Consider the following 21,672-nt stretch of genomic DNA (forward strand, 5'->3'; position numbering starts at 1 on the left):
GCAGGAGAAAAGACAGCGTCTCTCTCAGTGCGTCAAATGGGAGGGTCGCCTTCCTTCGGCTCTCACATCAGCTGGGCTCCGGGCAAGTAGATAGCCGCTCTGCTCCAAACCACCGTGTGTTTGCTTAAGGCAACGTTGGTATATTTATACCTGGAAGGTGCCGAGTTTGACGTAAGGTTGGACATAAGACGTCACTAAGAACTTACAGTTCTTTCTGGACTCCAGGAGTTCTTGTTCAAATCAAAACAAAAGCAGGGGGATTTCCCGGGCTGCTGGAGGCTTGGTTTGTTTAAAGAACGCGTTGTACTTTCTAGGAGTCTATGGGAGTAGCCTTGCCGTATTTGGACTGCATTGGCTATGACTAAATATGGATATGATTCCTATGCCTTTATAAGGATATGTTTTGTTATAACCATATAAGGGCCTGAATCGGGAATATTTAAATAGGGTCCTAGATACATTCACAACATCACTGCAGGGCCTCAAAGGCAGTGCAAGGCCACGCTGGCCACCAGTAGCGGGAATGGCAGCTAACAGGCACAGATCGCGCTCAGGGTTGGCTCCATGACAGCTCCAGCCCTCCTGAACAGCAGCAGGGCAACTTCCCTGGGCAAGAGACAATGATGGTGTAATTCTGCAAGTTTGAAGCCCACTACCGCCAGAGCCTCACTAGATGGTGACCATCTTGGCGGTGGTCATGGCCATGCTAAAAATCCAATAGTATAATTCCATTATAATGTCTGTTAGTAGTGAAGAGGATGTTCTATTTTTTCCGCCTTTAGCTTTAAAACGCTTTAACATGGTAATCCATCGATAAAAAGATAACAGTTGTTGCATTGTTATATTTTTGGGGGGAATTACATGGTGAACAACTCTCGCTCTTCCTCCCTTTCTTTCTTCCATTCTTTCTTATTTTCTTTCTTTCTTTCTTTCTTTCTTTCTTTCTTTCTTTCTTTCTTTCTTTCTTTCTTCATCCACAAGTCACTCAGTGGCCATTGGACAATGCTCAAATTACCTTTTTCTACAAAAAAAAGTATACCATGAAAATCTCAAACATACTGTTTAATTTTGCAATAATTCATTTATGTTACTCACCCCTCCTAGATGTACCGTGAGGAGTTTGCTGATGAATGGAAATCCTTAAAGCTGGACGTTCTACTGTGCCCTGTCCTGGGCCCTGCCTTGAACATTGGCTTGCTGGGAAAAATGACTGGTAGCTATCAAGAGATATAATTTCTTATGCATTTAGTGACTAGCTCTTGGTTCATTAAGAAAAATGGGGTCCATTCCAGAGAATGTCAGAAAGAGCTATATTTCAAGAAAACGTCGATGTATGGCAACAATTCACTCATTCTCCTCCTTTCATACCCAGCTTCATTCTAGCATCCATAACTGTCCAACTAAGATTCAAGAATGCATTTCTCTCAATGCCATTCCTTCCTTTCCATACCATAGATGTTATTGTATACTTTACACAGGAAATTTCCGACATACTTTAGTATGCATTTTTAATTGTACAGATGTAAACATATTATGTCACATATCTGCTCTTTTACAATATTTGAGAACAATAGACTTCAAGGCCATGACTCTGACTTATCGCACTACAAAAGGCAAAGGTCCAGCCCATTTGAGATCTATACTCCGTCCTTACAGTAACTCGAGAGTTCTTCGCTCCAACACTAAATTGTTACTTACGATTCCTAGATTTAAAAAAGCACGATCGGGTGGCAACACCTTTGAGGTCCGCGCGACCCAATGCTGGAACAAACTTCCGCTTCATCTTAGGATGAGCAATTCCGAACTAGAATTTCGTAGATCATTAAAAACGCACTTGTTCTGCTTATAACCCTCTGCCTGCCTGGGATCATCTGTTCTGATCAATCAGCGCTGGGACACCCCGTCGGGGTAGCTGCGCGCTTTAGAAAATACACTAATAAATAAATAAACAACTAAACATGACTTATAAAGCATTTGTAATTCTATGATTTATCTTCTTCAACTGTAACTTCTTAGTCCTAGTTATCCTATGATGCTTTTATTCTCTTTCTTGACTGTTCCTCACAATATTTTATGATCATCTGAAAAGTCCTACCTAAAAATCAACCCAGTCTAGATGAAAACTGGTTTATGATTTCAGACATCTGTTGATGGTAACAATAGTTCTCAATTTTCCCAATCGCTGGTTTTGTAAAAATAGTCCAACCATTCCATATACTGTTTGTCATTTTGATATTTACCCATTCATCGCAGACACACCTCCCTTTGCTACTTCTTTAAAATACAACTTTACACTAGCCATGTTTATGATTTGTTTTCTTTTCATCTTCTTCAAACAGTTCTTCATCCTTCACCCAAACACCACATTAAGTTTCTTTCCTCTTACAGATGCACAACGTGTTGTTCCTGTAGTGGTATATGGTATGTAGAGTTAACCTGTATGCTAGTTTTTTAGTCACCACTTACTGCCAGTCATCCCATGGGGTTATCTCATTTAAAAAAATCCCTTTGTTATTCTCTGCAGGTACTGACTCATAATATTAGACCCAGGGTGAATACAGAAGGATTTTTTGGTACTATGTTTTTCAGTTTTAAATCAATCAATCAATCATAGCATTTGTGAAGCGCACCACTAACCCGTGAGGATCTCAAGGGGCTGGGGGGTGGGGAATGATGCAACTGCTTCAAAAGCCAGGTCCTTAGGAGTCTTCTGAAGGTCAGCAGGTCTTGGGTCTGCCGTAGGTGGATGGGGAGGGTGTTCCAGGTCTTGGCGACGAGGTGGGAGAATGATCTGCCACCGGAGGTTGCTCTTCGGATGCGGGGGACTGTGGCGAGGGCGAGGTTGGTGCAGTGGAGTTGGCGGGTGGGGGTGTAGAAGTTGAGTCGGCTGTTGAGGTATGCTGGTCCGGTGTTGTGGAGTCCTTGTATGCATGGGTGAAGTTGACGGGGAGCCAGTGTAGGTCTCTCAGTTGGGGTGTAATGTGGCTGCGGCAAGGGATGTCAAGGACCAGGCGAGCTGAGGTGTTCTGGATGCGTTGAAGCTGTTTCAGGAGTTTGGCTGAGGCTCCTGCTTAGAGGGCGTTTCCGTAGTCCAACCTGCTGCTGACAAGGGCCTTGGTGACCGTTCTTCTCGTTTCGGTTGGGATCCACTTGTAGATCCTGTGAAACATGTGGAGGGTGTTAAAGCAGGAGGAAGAGACGGCGTTGACCTGCATAGTCATGGAGAGGGTGGAGTCGAGGATGACCCCTACGTTGCGTGCGTGCCTCAAATCAAGAGATGGGGAAGTGGCAGTGGATTCCACATAGTCAATTGGGAGAATGGAGTTCTCTACCCTGAGGCCATAAACCTCAAGAAAGGGGCCACCAGGAGGTTGGTGGTATCTCAGACGTTCAGAGAACTCCTCCAGACCTTAAGTCATATTATTTCCCTTATCAGGTCATTTGAAGCAGAATAAGACTTGGAACTAGTTGGTGAATCATTTCTACTGGACCCATATGTATGAAAAGGTAAAGACATTCTGGAGCTCCTGTCCCACCTGTCCAGGCAGTGGCAAGATAGGGGCAAGCCAAAGACTCCCTTGATACCACTGCCAGTGGTTGTGACTCCCATTGAAAGGGTTGGGGTGGACATTGTTGGTCCCCTAGAACTACCAACTGCATCATGGAACAAGTATATCTTGGAGGTAGTGGACCGTGCCACCAGACACCCTGAAGCAATACCCCTCAGGACAGTCACTGCTCTTTCAGTGGCTAGGGCCCTACTTGAGTGGGGTTCCCAAAGGAGTTGGTTTCAAATAGTGGCTCAAACTTTATGTCCAGCTATCTGAAGGCAATGTGGGATGAATGTTGTGTTGCCTACAAGTGCACCACCCCATTGCCAGATTAAATGTCTGGTCGGTGGGGTTTAATAAGATCCTGAAGGGCATGATCAGTGGTTTGTCTGACAAACTCAAGAGGAGATTGGGATGTTCTCCTTCCATGCCTTCTGTTATCCTACAGGGCGGTCCAACAAAAAAGGTTAGTCTTTAGCCTCCTTGAGTTGTTATTTGAGCACTTGTTGTGAGATGACCATTGTGCCAGGTGAGAGAGTCTTTGTAAAAATCCTGTCAAGGATGCAAAGGACAATGTTCTTGACTACGTACTAGGCCTGAGATCTCAAATGACAGAATGCATGCAAGCTGGAAACTGGAGGCCAGTCAGGAGTTCCTAATGCACTGGTATGGCCAGAAGGCTGCAATGTCTTAGTACACTCCAGGACAGTTGGTGTGGGTGTTGGAACGGGTAGCTCCGAGGGCCCTCCAGAATCCTAGAGTAGAAGGATGAGGTTACCTACCTGATAGACCTGCACACCCCTAGGAAACCCACAGGTTCCTGCATGTCAACAGATTGAAACCCCGCCAAGACAGGACCGACCTGGCCAGGTTGAAGGTCACAGATGAGGGAGGAGCCTGAGCCAATGCCAGACCTTCTCTCCAACAATGTACAAGACGGGTCAGTGGAGGGAGTAGTACTCTCCCAAATTGACAGACCAGCAAACAAAAGACTGCAACCAAGTGCTGGAGCAGTGTGCTGATCAGGTCTCTTTGACCATAGGTATCACCACTTGGTACATCACAACACTGACACTGGTGACAGCCTACCTGAGCAAAATAAACTGTACATGTTGCCTGACCATGTCAGAGACAGCATCAAGACTGAGATAGCTAAGATGCTGGAATTGGTAGGAATTGAGCCCTCTGACAGCCAGTGGGCCAGCCCAAACCTAATCGCCAAGGGGGCCAGGGGAGAGAAGGAGCTAAGGTTATGTGTGGACTACAGAGGATTGAATGCAGTCACTAAGACTGATGTTTACCCTGTACCTAGGGCTGATGAATTCATTGATAGGTTAGGGGCTGCTATGTACCCGAGTACATTTGATTTGACCTCAGGCTACTGGCAGATTGCCCTCACACCAGGAGCAGAGAAGAGGTCAACATTCTCCACACCAAAGGGACATTACCAATTCAAAGTAATGCCCTTCAGCTTAAAGAATGACCTTGTCATCTTCCAAAGATCAACACAATGTCCAGAGCAACCAGCCCGGAAACTGGCAGATATTGAAATTATGGGTGGGCAAAGTTGACAGAGTAACACTACATGGATTTTTGCGCTCCATAACTCCGTTCAATCTCATCCCAGTTAATAAAACAGAAACCTCACATACCTTTGGTAAAACAACAAGTAACTCTATCTTTATATGCCAAAATGTATATAGTCATCTCACAAAAGTAAAAATAAAAATATAGCAAGCAGTGAGAGAGGTGATGATTTTGGGGTCCTCCCTAACCTAGGCAGAGCACCAAGCAGATGCCTTCAACACAAAGAGCATATCATGCTGAATGGTTCGGTGGTGGTCCTATTCTCCTAGGACCACCCTAATCACAGTTATGTGCAAAAAAAATCCAAACCAAAGGCCCTGCAAAGCATTATGGGACGAGATCCTAGAGTGCAGTGAATATTATAATATCCAATATCAAAACATTCCTCAAGGGGCAGGCTCTCCAGGCTTAGCTGAGAGCGAATACTATAATATTCACTGCACTATAAAATCTCGCTCCATGATGCTTTGCTGGGCCTATGGTTGGCATTGTATTTTTGCCCATAACTTTGCTTGTCGTGGTCCTAGAAGGATGGGACCACCACCGAATCGTTCAGCATGATATGCTCTTTGTTTTCAAGGCATCTGCTTGGTCCTCCCCCAGGTTAGGGGGACTCCAAAATCATCACCTCTCTCATTGCCTGATACTTTTCAAAGTTCACTTTTGTGAATTGGTTGTATGCTTTTTAGCATGTAAAGGTTTAAGTTGTTTTATCAAACAATTGTGGGTGCAGTAGGTAACTCTGCTACATGGTAGAATTTTTCATGAATTCCTTGTTTTCAATGTAATGCATAGTTAACAAATCTCCACAACCATTTCCAACGGGCGGGACATTGTGTTTATTATATATGGCTGTGGATTCCCAGTTGCTTTGAGAGGGCATGTGGCTGCTCATTCTCTTGGAGCACCATTTTGATTTGTTTGATTGATTACAGGCATATTTCAAGGTTAGCGCTAGTATCAAACCCAGCCATAGTATATATTATCTTCCAAAGATTGGTGAATTTTGTCTTGTCTGCGTTGGAGCAGTTCTACGCTGCTTATCTGGACGATATAGCTGTGTACAGTTCTACGTGGGAGGATCATTTGTCCTACCTGAAGAAAGTGATTTAGGCCCTGCAGCAGGCAGGCCTGACTATTAAGGCTAGCAAGTGCCAAATAGGGCAGAGTTCAGTGGTGCACCTGGGCCACTTTGTAGGAGAAGGCCATGTACAACCTCTCAAGCCCAAGATGAGAACTGTTGATTGGGTATCTCCTACAATTCAGACTCGTGTCCGGGTATTTCTTGGCCTGACTGGGTACTATAGACAGTTTGTTCAGAATTATGGGACCATTGTGACTCCCCTGACAGCACTCACCTTTAACAAGATGCCCAAGAAAGTCATTTGGACCCCAGAGTGTCAGTAGGCCTTTCTTTGACACTTTGAGGCTTTGGGCATTATTTCAAGCATCTATCGCCGAGTTATTGGCACGTTATTGTAGCCAAAATCATGAAAAATATAACTCCTCAATCACAAGCAGGTGCCAGCAGCCCATATCACCAGTTTACCTGCGATAGCAGCCGCAAAAAACATCGCCACAGATGACCCTGGCAACTATCACTAATGAGATGCACAGTAGGCATTCCCGTGCAAAAACCCTCAATAAAACCACGTCACAACATTCTCAACGACCAGCCAGATCTGCGATAAGATCATTAAACACGCAATAAGGCACTTTAGCAACAAGAAATTAACACTTGCTCTGACCTGGTGTAAAGTCGGACTACAACCTGCACCAGAAAAGGGAGCCCAGCCCACAGCCACACCTGAAGAACAACAGATGCCATGGAGCCAACGATCATGCAGCGTGGACACCCAAGACGGCCACAACACCCTCCGCCACCACCGCCGGACCTCCCCACCCCGGGCCCTACCACGGGCACCTCCCACCTCCCCCAGAGCAAGATATTGCACATCAATGTCACGAAATCATGAACAAAAGCATTCGCCTCATGTCGCACCTTTACCACAATTAACATACATGTGAGTACAGAAAATCTGAATCATTCATTCAACATTGAAAGTCAAAACAAAACGTCACAATCATATATGTCTCAAAACTACTATTTCGAAGAGTCATGGCAGGGCATCCCTGGACAATCTGTAAGTCACAGCCTGCAAGACAATATCCAAGATTAGAAGGTGTGTCAGGCACTCATCAAAGGAGAGAGAGAAAGAGAGAAAGAGAGAGAAAGAAAAAGAAAGAGAGAGAAAGAGAGAGACTGAACAAGGAGCGCAAGGCCAATCGGGCCCTTGCCTCATTCATTTATGCCAACTGGTGCATGTGTGTCGCAATTGGTGCATCCCAAATCTAAGGCCTGGCATCAATGTCAGCACAAAGGCCACATCACATTCATGAAATGCAAGCAGTAGTCAGACTTAAATTAGGTATGAAAGCTCCTTTGTCTCAATACACAAGCCAGAAGGACAACCGAACCTCCGACCTTGGTCTTGAATGCGGCTGGCACACCCTGTGTGAGATACCATACCAGACTCGAACGACTCCCACACCACGAACTGTGCTAATGAAAAACCAACATGTCCACACCCCACACACTTGGCCCTACACGAGCTACACCTGCCAGGGCTGCCCTTGACAAAATTGGTAAAAATAACCCATACATCCAAACATTGCACACACATATGACTCATTGCCCAGACCTGTGGCATATCGTCCTCAGAACTGCCGCCGGTCTGAGGATTGAAGGTGCTTTAAACCAACAAACGCAATGGTAGCCCATCCCGGGCACATGCACAACCTCTGTCAAGTGGAACTGTACCGTGCACAAGTGTTGCGAATCAGTTTCCGTCTGAGTTTCCATCTTGCCTACGTCACATGCGTCCAGCCCTGGTTCTACTATCGATCATCCACAGTGTCCCATGAAGCTCTGCCTATCCAACGCAATGGTAGCTAAATTGGATTATGACTTGACTGTGTGCCCCATGTTGGCTCACAAACAGGAGTGTCACCAAGATACCTGTGCATGGGATGCCTTGATATTTGGTGTAGGGGCTGGCAGTTGGGCATGGGAAATTCCACAACCCCTTGTGTGCAGTGACCACATTGAGGCACTGTGTTGTGAATTGGTGAAATGGCTTGGACGGAGCACATCTGCCCAGACCAGTTAAGGGATTTGTTCTCCCTCGTATTCCTCAAACTCGACAATGATGTACTCCTGGAACAGATTGCCCATGAAGCTGCACTCTCATTCATGGATGAGTAACTACGTTCCTGCAGCCACATGATCTGATTGTCACCCACAACACAGCTCCCTACACCTGTTGCATCTAAAGGGATGCTCACATAACCCACAACAATAGTAGACATGTCTGCCTTCGCCTGGACTCAGAAGGAATGTGCGGGGAACTACGCGTGTGTACACACACCTGTGCAAGGTGATGCAGTCCCATTGCCGGAGCTGCACAGCGTCGTTTGGCAACGCTCTCAATTCGGACATACTGCTGGGGGAAGAGTACACACATGGCAATGTAGTACTACATGTGACCTTGTAAGACCCTTTCCCCTGCTCACTGTCAGCAGAGCAGACAGTGGGCACAGTCCCATGGGCTGTGAGTCGAGTCCCCTGACACGGGGCACTGAGCACACGCCAAACAGCACATGACTCATCCAGCAAGGCAAGGTGGGCTAAGACCGTTGCCATCCATAATGATTTGGGTTCACGTTTTTCTTCCCCATGCCTTGTACCTCGACATGTTTCTGTGCTGCCTGTAAGTGTCTTAAGCATTTCTCTGCATATTGTGGCTCTTGCCGTGCCCGTACTGACACGCACATGCTAAAAATGTCTAAGCAACTTATCTAGTGTTCAAGTGTGATGAGTGTTGATTAGAATGACAATTCATGTGCCTCAATGAGCATTGTTCGTACACATAGAGGGACTGACTGATGCCTGTAGAATGGGGGTGGGTCCCTTTTGACAGCTCCACCTCTGTGAGAGAAACATTGTGTTTGGGATAGTTGCTGGCAGGCCCGTGCACTTACATATCTTCAGCAATGTGAGTATGGTGTCTGACTTCTGGCCATGTGGGGCAATGTTATCCATCAAAACAGACCGAGTCCATAAATATGTGTGTGAGTAGGCATGCAAGGAGAAGTTCTGTTTTCACATGTGATGGGGGACACCACTTCTGGCCTGCAACCGATTACGTAATTTCCCCACACAGCCCTATTTAATACATGGATGTGGGGCTATATTGGGGGGTTGCAAGATTGTTGCTCATGTGCAATGAGGCCACAACTAGGTCACACTTTCACAGTTATCTAATTGGCCTTGTGGATCTAGGTCAAACATGCACATTGATATCATTCACCAGGGTGTACCTTTCAGTGCAATCAATGCCCCTACATTCATCCATACTTTTATATTTGAGTGAACATATATCTGTGTCATTTTGAATGTTTAATTCACATTCTGGGGAATTCCAGGGCTGGAGCAGTACATGGGCGGTACAAAAGGTAAAGTGGCAAAGTGAGCAAGGGACTCATGTTCATCACCACCCCCTTTTGTACCGCTTTGGCCGCCATAAGTGTGGCAGGGTATGCTCAGACGTGAGTCCCTTGCTCACTTTGCCACTGGATTCAAGCAAGCCGGGCCGAAGACAGCTGTAATGCCAGAAACCGGTCCTCGGAAGCTTGTTTCCGGTCCAGGGAAGGCATGGCTTGGCAGTTCGGGCTGGACTGTTCCCATGAGGCACAGGGTCAGACTGATTTGCATATAGCCATGTCTGAACTGGGGTGGCAGAGTGGGCTAAAGAACGGTGATGAATCAAACCCAGATCTTTTGACTGGGTGTGAGTGTTTGATTGGTTCAGATGCTCCGTCCATCACCACCCACTTTTGTACAGCAGTACATGGCCATGCCAAGCCCACATTACATGGTTGCCCAGTGGTGGGCCAACCAGAGTCCTTTGGGTAATTCAAAGTGAGTTGGAAGAGGAAGAGTTCAGTCCGCAGACGGTTTGCTGTGTCATTGGTAATCAGAGCAGCTATAGTAGTCCATGAAGGAGTCCAGGTGAATGTCGCAGAGTGATCCGGGGGACAGTGGGGGGTGTTGTCACAGGGCATGATGCATAGGGCTGAACCAGCCAGGGACAGGCCATATGGCGGGGATCTGTGCTACTACCTCCTTCCTTACAAAGTCATTACCCTCCACATCTTACTCTTCTGATACGTCTTCTGTGTCCGGTATGTCAGGTGTGTGTGGTGGTGTAATGGATGCATCAGTGTGCGGCACTGGCACATCAGTGGGCGGAGGTAGTAGTGCTGCATCACTGTGTGTCACTGACACATCAGGGGTCGGAGATGTGTGTGTCGAAGTTCCCCCAGCAGTTATTTGGACAGGCTCAGTGGCAGCAATGGCATGATGAGGAACTGCAAGGCATGGAAGATCCTGGCTACATCTCGCTGGTGTTCTGCCGTGGCAGCCATACTTCCAGCCTGCGTCGGCTCCATGGTCTCCATTGTCCTGCGCATCTGTGTCAACTCTGTGTCATCATCGCTGGAGTCTGTCTGACTAGACAGTTCTTGTATCTGAGAAATGGCCCAAGCAATGCTAGCCAAAGATTGTTGGAGTGCATGGTGTGGACAGTGGGTGCCCGTTATGAACTATAAGTGAATCCTGGTGGGACTCTTACACCCACGTATGGCATCTAGTTTCGCCGCCAAAAGCTCAAAACCAACCAGCAGCTGATCAGCCATCTCCTCCTGGCAACCCAACTCACGGTGTTGGAAATCCATGTGTTGATTGGGGGGTCCTGGGAGGCAGTCTTGGTGGTGTGTGCTTCCTGCTATGTGGTTTGTGCAGGGGGTGGGATCACCGCGTGGCAGCTGGGCTGCCCTTATCCTGGGGATGGGGTGTGGAGGCTGTCCATCAGTCGTTGGAGGGTGTCTGAGCATAAGGGCAGGGGGTACTTTTCATCATCACTGATGAGATGCATGGTCCGTACTGCAGGAGGTGTTGATTGTCCCTCTGCAATGTGAAGGGGAGATGCAGGTTGACAGAGTGTCACATGTATGTTGACGCATTGTAGATGTTTACCTACAGACTGCTTGACAATATACATTGTGACTGTTTCGGTGGAGCTGGCTTTTTGATGGTAGACAGTGGACATTTCAACTACATGACAGATGTGTGGTTGTACTCCTACCTTATCATCTCACAGTGTTTGCAATGCCAAATGTGAGTGGCCAGTTACTTCGCACAAGCGGCACCAGTTGTGTCCTCTGTCCTGTGGTTTAACCGCTTCCGCGCTACCGCGAATTCCCGCCGTGCGCTGAAATTTGAAAAATGGCTTGATTGTGACAAAGCCAGCTCGTCATGCGCGCAGCGCAGGTAACGCCCATGACGAGCAGGCTTTGTCACCCGCGCTGAAGGGGTTAAGTGTTGCACTCTGTACCACATTGCCATCAATGTAGATGAGCTGTGATTGCTATGTGTGCATGCTGCATTGTGGAAGAGTCGCCCCTGCAGCTCTGATTTAGCGGCTCTTTATCCCTTTGAGGCGGTGTGCCTATAACTTGTGTGCTTTTCGGGTGCAGGTATGTTTGCGACTTGGGTCATTTGTGCTCTTGGACAAATTTTGTACTCTTGTGCATTGTTTGTCTGCAGATGTGTTATTGACGTCATGGGTTGCAGGTGCACGTGGATATGTCAGAGTGTGACCTTCTCCTTTATGGATGTGATTCACACTGGGCCACCTCAATGTCGACTTGTGCACCATGTAAAATATTTTGACTGCAGCCATGCTATTGATCATGCAGTGTCACTTGCTTTGTCAGTGTGACTTACGGAGCCGCTTTTTTTCTGGATTCTGCACATGGGCATGGGTAGGTTGTGGCATTGGTGATATGGATGGGGCCCATTTGTGCACATTGTGGACGTGGGCCTACTTGGTGTTTGGATGTGTGCTGCAGTGTGCCAAGGGGAACAGAAACATATTCCATTATCATTGTGTGTGTGCAGTGTGCTACACATGATTTTGCATGTGCCATTGTGCCAATCTCCCTCCGACCACCCAGTCCCTGGTGGTTACTCACCCTGTTGCTATTGGTTCAGGTCATTTCTGCGTCCAGGCCCCCACCTCCTTGCACCATCTCCACACTGATGACTGTGGACACCATTTACTCCAGCTCATCCAGCTCCTTCTGTGGTGCAGGACTCACACCTCCAGTCATCTTTGCTGCCTTCCTGTTTGTGGCAAGTTTCTGTTTGGTCTGGCTTTGCACATCATGTCAGCACCTCTTGACCTCCTCAACACTCCGACTGCATTGATGTTGTAGACGATGGACTGCCATATTTCCGTTTGTGTTGCCAATGATGCAGTGGAGGTCACGAACCGTTGTTGGTAGTGTTCTATCACCTCCGTGACGATGATCCGGTCTTCCTGCGGACTGAACCCGTCTTCCTCTTCCTCTTCTCCTTGCCCTTCCGCGTACACGGGGTTCCTGGCTGGTCCTCTGTTGGGCTTGTGGGGTTTGGGTTGTCTTCTACACTCGGTCCGGGTGCATCCATGGTGCTACGCAGTCAGCTTTGTTGAGTTTTTTTTGGTTGCTTTTACAGTGCATTTTCTCACATGACGAGTGGGACTTGCAGGCCTGTCACTGGTTGTCGCTGATTTTTGCATTGCGATTTGGGGCATTGTATCTTTTTCCGTGTTTGCGTTTCACATTTTTTCAGGGTTGCGTTACTTTTTGGGCGGTCATTTGGCGTGTTATCCTGCTACTATCGCATGGTGCCCCCGGGTTGGGAATACGTTTACACAGTGTTATTTTTTCGGGATAGACTGCGATGTGAAGAGTTGCGTTCAGTTAATTTGGTAATAATTATCACACGTTCTTTAGAATATCCCCCTTAATGTTTAGCACTAGTGCTACTTGCCCCTGATTACACCTAGGAATGCTATGCTGAAAATACACTTAGGATACCGTGAAAACACCTACATGCAATAGGGTACCCTATGGTTTAGGGTACCCCTATGATTGGCATGACCTTCCCTATAAGGCCCTAATACATAACGGGCCTGGGGACTGAAACTACCCTTAAGTCCCTAGCATATATCAGGGGATGGCAGTTTGGAGGCTAGCAGTTCCTTTTGCACTTGCATATGTGCACTGCTGAGGCCTGAGGACAGTTTAAAAGTAGCCCTGCATTGCAGGACTGCTTTTAAAATGTAATTGTGCCCAAACTCGACTTTGGTGTTTGGAGCACTTAAAAATGATTAAACTACAATGTTTGGCATATTAGGTACCCCCAGGGTCTCCCCTGTGGGACCCAGGGGTGGGGGGGGGTCAGATATTTATAAGGAGGGTCCCTATAAAAAGGTTTTTATATGCCCTAGGGGTAGTGAAATTGTACATGTCATTCCCAATTATTCAAAATTTACTTTTGTGTTAGGAGCACTGTGGAGTGAGGATCTGCAATATTTGTAAATATTCAGAACCCCTAACATCTCCCTTATGTATCCCATTAATGTGTGGGGTCCTGTAGATATAGGCAGGATCCTTATAAAAGATGTTTTATAAGCCCTGGTGTTGAAAATTTGCCCAAGTAATTTTTCCCATTGCAAATCCCCAGCTGCATAGATTAACATGGCTAATGTTAAGGAGGTTACAACATTATCATTCAAGGACTGCCTAGAATGATGTTGATAAATCCAACAATATGCTATTGTCGAATGTATCCTAAAATGTGCAGACAGGATTCAATCTTCAAATGGTCTGTACTGGTTGGTCAGAGTTTCGTGCATTAGCCAGGCTGCTTTGATGCGGTGATAAGTAGCACCTGGGATTAGAGAGCCTATCTGGGAGTGCAAGATTCTGCTACATAGGAATGCCAGAGCAGGGGGATGGGTCATAAACAAGATTCTTCAATTGAAGGAGGACTAGACAGGAGAGGCCAATTTCAGTGACACACCTACTCTTTGAACCCAGCCTGATGGCAAGATTAAGGAAGGAATGAGAATATGCAAGCGGGGAGGGACAATATGGAAATGAACCATCCTGAAGGTTTGCTTAGTCAGCACTTGTCTCTCTGCTGGAAAATCAGCCATGTTGAATTTTGTAGAGATGGTGCTCTCTGGGAGACTATAGGGCCACACTTTGGAGGATATGGTTATACTCCGGGGTGTTGTCCTGCTCCTCATTGGGCCTGCATGACCCAGAGAACTTGGAATAAGTATCTGAAAGGGGCAGAGCTCTGATACTTCTGCTCTCAGCTCTGCTGCTTGGAACTAAGAGAAGAAGAAGGATTGCCAAGCTGGAAACTTGATTTGCACCATCAGGCCCTGCACTATAAAAAGACCTGCTGCATTATCTGGAACTACAGCCCTCTGGATGTACCTTGTTTGAAGAGGAATAAAGAGTGGGTTCTCTTCAAGCTACAGGTTAACATAACTCACCTGCATCAACTCCACCAAGAGTACACTACCTGGAGGGTATCCAGTGTACTTTTAAGGGTATTGTCCAGGTGCATTATCGGAATTGTGGTCCCAACCTTTAAAGGATCATATTGGTGGTTTCAGACCCTTGATTTATGTTCTGGACACTTCGAACCCTCACTGAATCCAGCCTGCTGGAGGAGGCTGTACAACGTCTGGTGAGAAATCCTCCAGTAAAATGTCTCAGGGTGAAGGTAAAACCTTGACCGGGGCCTCCCGCTTAGTGTATCTGACCAGGGCTCCATAACATTCAGCCTCAAACCTTTACTTTGCCCTGGCCAGGGGTGATCAAGTGTCCAGAAGTGACAATATTGGGAGAATGGCACTGTAGGACAGAACAGGCTCACCCCACATCATGCCACCCCAGCCACACAGAATCCCAGGTATTTAGATGAAGGAGAGGAATGGAATTGAAATGTTAGTTAATCCTAGCCATGCCAGCCTTGTCTAAACTCCAAGGAGAGAATTTCATGATGTTGGATTCTGCGAGAATAGTGCTTTGGAGGAAGTGCTCATACACCTTGGTGGCACCCTGTATCCCATTGGTCAGGGGTGATCCCTGCTCGATGCTCAGAAAAACAGCAAACATATAGAAGAGTTGCCAAGCAACTCAGACCTGCTGTCTGGACTACAAGGAGAAGAAGGACTGCCCTGATGGAACCCTGGCCTGCACTCCAAAGGATAGCACTCTGCAGGACTGCACCTGCTTCACACTGAGACCACAGCCCTAAGGACTCTGCCTTGCTTAAAGAAGGATTAGGGAATGTACTCCATGCAGGCTACGGGTTAACTGAGCCCACCTGCATCAGCTCCACCAAAACGTCGCCATCCTGGAGTGTGTCTAGTGGACTTTTAAGAATTTGGCACGGTGCATTGTGGGAATTATAGTCCCAAAATCGCATGGACCATATCAAAGATCCTAAACCCATTGATTGGTATTGTGGATACTTTGAACCCTCATGGAGACCTACTGGGAGAGGATCCAGAAGTTTGGTGAAGTTTGGAAACTCTTTGGTAAAAAGCTCCAGAAGGGGACCCACTCAACGTCGAGAGTCAAGCCACATACCTTGAATCGCAACCCCGCATGGAATTCAGATTTATCTCCCACTGGAAGCTCCAGACTTCCAGGATTTGACTGCGCCTCGTAGAAAACCAAGCTGGTGACGTCGAGAGAAAAACCTCTGGGAAAACGACTATGTGAGAAGGTAACATTTTGACCGAGGCCTCCTGCTTAGTTTATGCGATCAGGGCTCCATCGCGGTTGGCCTAAAACATTGACCCGGTCAGGCGTGACCAGATGTCCTAATTTAGCTCTATTGAACGTGTTTTTTCTTTAAAAAATGTGGGGGCATATTACCAACGATTAGCGATATTTATCGCTAACGAGGCTTAGCAACAAATTTTTTAACGCTAAGCATCGCCGGAAAATATCGCAGAGATAACTTGCTATTAGCAAGGTTTATCTCAGAAGTGATAAAAATCCTCGCGCTAACTGCCAAATGAGAGGTTATCGCTGGAAAACTAACGATAATCTCTCAAAGTTTGCCGTTAGCTTGATGATAGGGGCTCACAAACTTAGCCATGATATCCACCTTGCATAGGATATCATGGCTAAGTCAGGAAAATACCAGTTGTAAAAAAAGCAGTGCTAACCGCGGTTAGCGCTGCTTTTTTATCACTAACAGGGTTAGCGAAATCCTTGATAACAGGAGAAATGTTGCTTAACAACATTTCTCCTATTATTTTTCTCTGGAACGTTCCCTTAGCATCTCATTAGAGATGCAAGGGGAAGCGCAGAGAAAAAGGGTGCTAACATGCGACTTTGCGTGTTAGCACCCTGTTGCTGATAGGGAGATAATTTTATCTCCGCTTTTTTGGCTTTTAAATCCCTTGATAATATGCCCCGTGGTTCCTTACAATTGATTTTTGTAATTTTGTTGCCTATTTGCTCATAAAAATATAAGCCCAGGCAGACCAGGTTAACACCAGAACCTGGGCTGCTATGTGAATTCACAAGGACATATTATCAAGCCCATTATCGCCGCTTTAGCGGCAGAAAACTGCCGGTAAAGCGGCAATAATTTTATCGCCATTCTTGATAATATGTCCCTAAGTTCTTTGATTGATTGTGTACTCTAACTTAGCTTTGAACTCTGAATTATTGATTAATTGAATTTTACTATATTGCTTTTCTCTGTATGACTTAAAATCTGAAAATAACACTTCAGGGATTGACCTTTCCATGTCTGTTGTTCTTGTAGGGCCAATTTTGTTCTACATCTCTAAAATGAAATTGTCATTATGAGGGCGTTATAGAGAAACAGGTCCAGTAGGAGCATACAAATCTGATATCGGATTTTGCACAAAGAGAAAGATAGGGAGCGCTGTTGCACCATTACAAGAATTCTTAAATGACACATAGCAATTGCTGTTCAGCCAAAAACCCACCGGAGGCACTAGCCCGCATTTTCACTGTATTTTCAATTTCTGGTGCTGAGGTAGTGCCAAATTCCATATATTCTAATGCTGCATAAGTAATTTTTACTTAGCAAAGGAACTATGAACATTGTAAGCAGGCGCTGTAAAGATAGTCAATTATACCTAATATTTTGTAATGTCATCTTCATTTGTTCCAGCTGGCGGTACCAACACCCATCTATTTAATGTTTTAAACTTTTCTGCTGGGATAGTGCCTGTCACAACAGTGACCGAAGAAGATGAAGAACAGCTGAAGCATTACAAGGGGCACTACAATGACCACTGGGACAAGTTGTTGAAAAAGGTTAGTGCAGCTCTGTACATTTATCAGGATGAATCTCTGACAAGATGAACCAGGTACCCATCTGTTCTGTGTAGGGGTACAATTTACAAAATTACGCTACCGCTTTGTCTTGAGATCTGTATGTATTAGTCACCTGAGTTCTCAGGTTCCACAATACAGGTAAGGAGATTTTCTTGATATTCAAATAATTTTCAATTCCGGTACCGAATGAGAACAGACTTCTTTTCTTTCAAACTCTCTGATCTACCAAGCTTATTTCACTTTAAAATCCACAAAATCTTGAACAACATTGATGTCAGAGCCACAACCCATTGCTTTTTGGCAAAAGAGGGAAGTCACAGCTCTAATCTCATCCAAGGTAGATTATGGCAATGCACTTTTTATTAACATCCAAAAACGTTTTCTACATAAATTGCAAACACTGCAGAATGCCACAGCCAGGCTACTGCTGGTCATTCCAAAACATACTTCTGTTTCTCAAGCACTCATTCAACTACACTGGCTCCCCATTGACAAACAGATACAGTTTAAAGCGCTCTGCATTGCCTTCAGGGCACAACTTTCTGTTGGCCAGTCTACTTCTACAGCATTTTCATCGCTATAACCCAACGCTCTCACTGCGATCATCCACAAATTGAAATCTGGTAATCCCCGGATTTAAGAAAGCCAACTGGGGTGGGAGAGGTTTCATTTTATCCACATCAAGATTATGGAATTCTCTTCCTGCAGAACTCAAATTCAAAACAAACTTACTAGAGTTTAGGAAAGATCTAAAAACTTGGCTTTTTCCAAATAATTCTGCCATCTTCTGGATCTTCTAAGCCTGTCAGATTCTGCTTAGCGCCTAGATACCCATGGGTAATTATCGCGCTTTATAAATTTCATTTTAATTTCATTTCATATTATCTTTGTGTCCTTACTTATCAATATTGGGCCCGATTCACAGAATGAACTTAATACTCAATCCTAAACTTACTACTATTTTGGTATTCACAGAATGCACTCACTACTTTTGGCATTCACAGTATGCACTTACTACTTTTGGTATTCACAGAATGAACTTACTACTTTTGGTATTCACAGAAGTTAGGATATTGTCTTAAGTTTGTCTTAAATCTGTCTTAAGTTTGTCTTAAGTCTGTCTTAAGTCTGTCTTAAGTTTGTCTTAAGACAAACTTAAGACAAAATTCTAACTTCTGTGAATACCAAAAGTAGTAAGTTCATTCTGTGAATGCCAAAAGTAGTAAGTGAATTCTGTGAATGCCATAAGTAGTAAGTGCATTCTGTGACTACCAAAATAGTAGTAAGTTTAGGATGGAGTCTTAAATTTATTCTGTGAATCGGGCCCTCTATCTTTGTGTCCTTACTTGCCAATAATATCTTTGTGTCCTTACCTGCCAATATTATCTTCGTGCACTTATCTGTTAATATTATCTATGCGTCCTTGCATGACTATATTATCTTTGTGCCCGTACTTGTCGAAAGTATCTTTGTGTACTTACCTGTTAATATTAGCGTTGTGTCCTTATTTGTCAATATTATCTTTGTGTCCTTAGTCGTCGATATTATCTTTGTGCCCTTGCCTGTCAGTTTTATCTTTGTGCAATTATCTATTAAAATTATCTATGTGTCCTTGCCTGTCTATATTCTCTTTGTGCCCGTACTTGTGGATATTATCTTTGTGTACTTACCTGTTAATATTATGTGTCCTTACCTGTCAATACTATCTATGTGTCTTTACCTGTCGATATTATCTTTGTGCCTGTACTTGTCAATATTATCTTTGTGTTCATGCCTGTCGATATATTTGTCCTTGACAATGTGGCTACTGTAGATATGTAGGATGAAATTCCAGGCTGAATATTCCGAGCCACACTAAAGAATTTTCTTTTGTAAGTGAGACTGTTACTATGATATCTTGTGTGCTCAGTATATATAGTGCATAAAAACCCATCACCACATTTTGTGCAACACTTAACTTTTAACAAAGAAAGCAATATTTATCAATACTATCAGTATCAACAATCCACCCTATGAGTAGGTTGTTTAAAGTATTTGTTGAATTTAACGAGGGCTTCTGACCTGGTCCTGCCTCTGTGGCCACTAGTAGCCACACGATTATTCCTTTCTGACGTCACGGGACATCGGTTTGATAATTGGGCCATACACTGCCATTCTCTGTTTCAAACTGATTCTCGTGTTTGTATTTCCTCTGCAGGCGGCAACAGGAGGCGTGGGACTCCCTGTGGCAGTGCAGTGTGTGGCTCTCACCTGGCAGGATGAACTGTGCCTTCGCTTCATGAAGGAGGTTGAGCAAGTGACGCACATGAGCAAAATGAAGTTCTAGGTTGTGCAGGAGGAAGAATTAAGGCTGATAATGCTGAAGGAAACTGTCATTGGAAAAACGTGAATGTCCTTGTGGGTTGTTATGGGGGATATCTCACTAGAAAGATGCAAACCTCTTTATTTCACCGAAGTTGCATTTGCAGCAACAAATTAAGTACATTGGTGTAGTGCATTGTATATTGTGTGAGAAAAGTTTCTGCGAGTTATAGTGGAGACCCTGTGAAACAGAATCTCATGAGTCATGAACTTGATTTAGTACTGGCTTAAATCCGGATTGCACGTCAGTGAATGATATCGACACAAAATGTCTACATGCTGCTATATCATTATCACATGCTAGATTGTTATGTCCCAGGCACGTGCCAATGACTGTGTTATAAACCCACCAAATGTCACTGTGGTGTACCTCCTTCAAATCAGTGTTGTATATGTCTATCATATGTCATTGTATTCCCCCCACATGACAGCGTGTTATATCACCATCACATTCACGTCAGTGTGTTATATACACATCTAATATCAATGTATTACATACCTATTATATGTCAGTGTAATTCACTATCAAATGTCAATTTGTTTCATCCACATCACATGCCAGTGTGTTATGGTCATATACCACGCCAATGTGTTATAGTCGTCTCACATATCAATGTGTTTGATCCACCTGACGTGTAAGTATATCATTCCACATCATACGTCAATGTGCTATATCCCAACCACATCAATGTTAATTTCCCATATCACTACACTATGGAGTATATTCCCAAGGACTTATCAGCGAGTTATCAGCACTTTATTGCAGCCAAAGTGGCGATAAATGTATCACCTCATTCACCCATTCACCAGCTGGTGCCGACAGCCGATATAACCAGTTTACCTGCGATAGCAGCCGCAAAAAACATAGCCACAGATGAGTCCGGCAACTAAAGCTAATGAGATGCAGAGTAGGCTTTCCCGTGCAAAAAGCAGTGAAAACACCACTTCGCAACATTCTCAACAACCAGCCTGATTGGCGATAAGATCCCAAAACTGGCGATAAGGCATGTAAGCAGCAGGGATTTAACACCAGCTCTTACCTGGTGAAAAGTCGGACGACAACCTGCTCCATAAAAGGAAGCCCAGCCCAGAGCCACACCTGAAGAACAATAAATGCCATGGAGCCAACGATCATGCAGCTCGGACACCCAAGAGAGCCACAACACCCACCGCCACCACCACCACCTCTAGCCCCCCTCACCCCCCCGCACAAAGATATATTATGTCAACTATACGAAATCAGGAACAAAACTATTCACCTGATGTCGCGCAATTTGAACAACTAACATTCATGTGTGGTCAGAAAAAGGAGAATCACTCATTCATCAATTACTAAACGAAACATTTTATTCAAATTAAACTCAAAACAACTATTTGGAAGAGTCATGTCGGGTCTTCTCTGAACAATCTGTAAGTCACAGCCTGCAAGACAAAAATCAAGATAAGAAGGTGTGTCATGTGCACATCTAAGGAGGGAGAGAGAGAAAAAGAAAAAAGAGAGAGAGAGAAAGAGAGGGAGAGAGAGAGAAAGAGAAAGAAAGAGAGGGAGAGAGAAAAAGAGATAGAAAGAGAGAGAGAAAGATTGAGAGGGAGAGAGGGAGAGGGAGAGAGAGTGCTAACTCTGCGGACCCAAGCCTCACTGCTCACCTGCTGCAACCGGTGTGTATCCAACCACGTATCGGTATACACTGCAGTCCACCAGGTCCCTTATCTGAAACAGAATCCAGATTTATGAATGGCAGAGTTCATACAATTCCACACGCCATCATTGCTTGCCTGCCCCTGCTCACACAGGCTGCTGCACCCCAGCCCCTCCTGCTGCCCAGCGGTGATTGCCTGCCCCTGCTCACCCAGGCCTCACTGATCACCTTCTGCC

At 45.2% G+C, this 21,672-nt stretch overlaps 1 protein-coding gene across 1 annotated transcript in view; it reads left to right on the forward strand.

Moving 5' to 3' along the window:
* Positions 1–21,354, forward strand: part of LOC144800408 (vitamin D3 hydroxylase-associated protein-like) — a 387,916-nt gene extending 366,562 nt beyond the window's left edge. The window contains exons 14-16 of the mRNA XM_078671679.1: positions 1,105–1,213; positions 17,269–17,414; positions 19,633–21,354. Of these exons, the coding sequence (XP_078527805.1) occupies positions 1,105–1,213; positions 17,269–17,414; positions 19,633–19,761 (384 nt within the window). The 3' untranslated portion in view covers positions 19,762–21,354. The remainder of the gene's footprint in view (positions 1–1,104; positions 1,214–17,268; positions 17,415–19,632) is intronic.
* The last annotated feature ends 318 nt before the right edge of the window (positions 21,355–21,672 follow it).

The sequence above is a fragment of the Lissotriton helveticus genome, chromosome 1_2 (assembly GCF_964261635.1).
Source record: "Lissotriton helveticus chromosome 1_2, aLisHel1.1, whole genome shotgun sequence".
NCBI classification, from domain to species: Eukaryota; Metazoa; Chordata; class Amphibia; order Caudata; family Salamandridae; genus Lissotriton; species Lissotriton helveticus.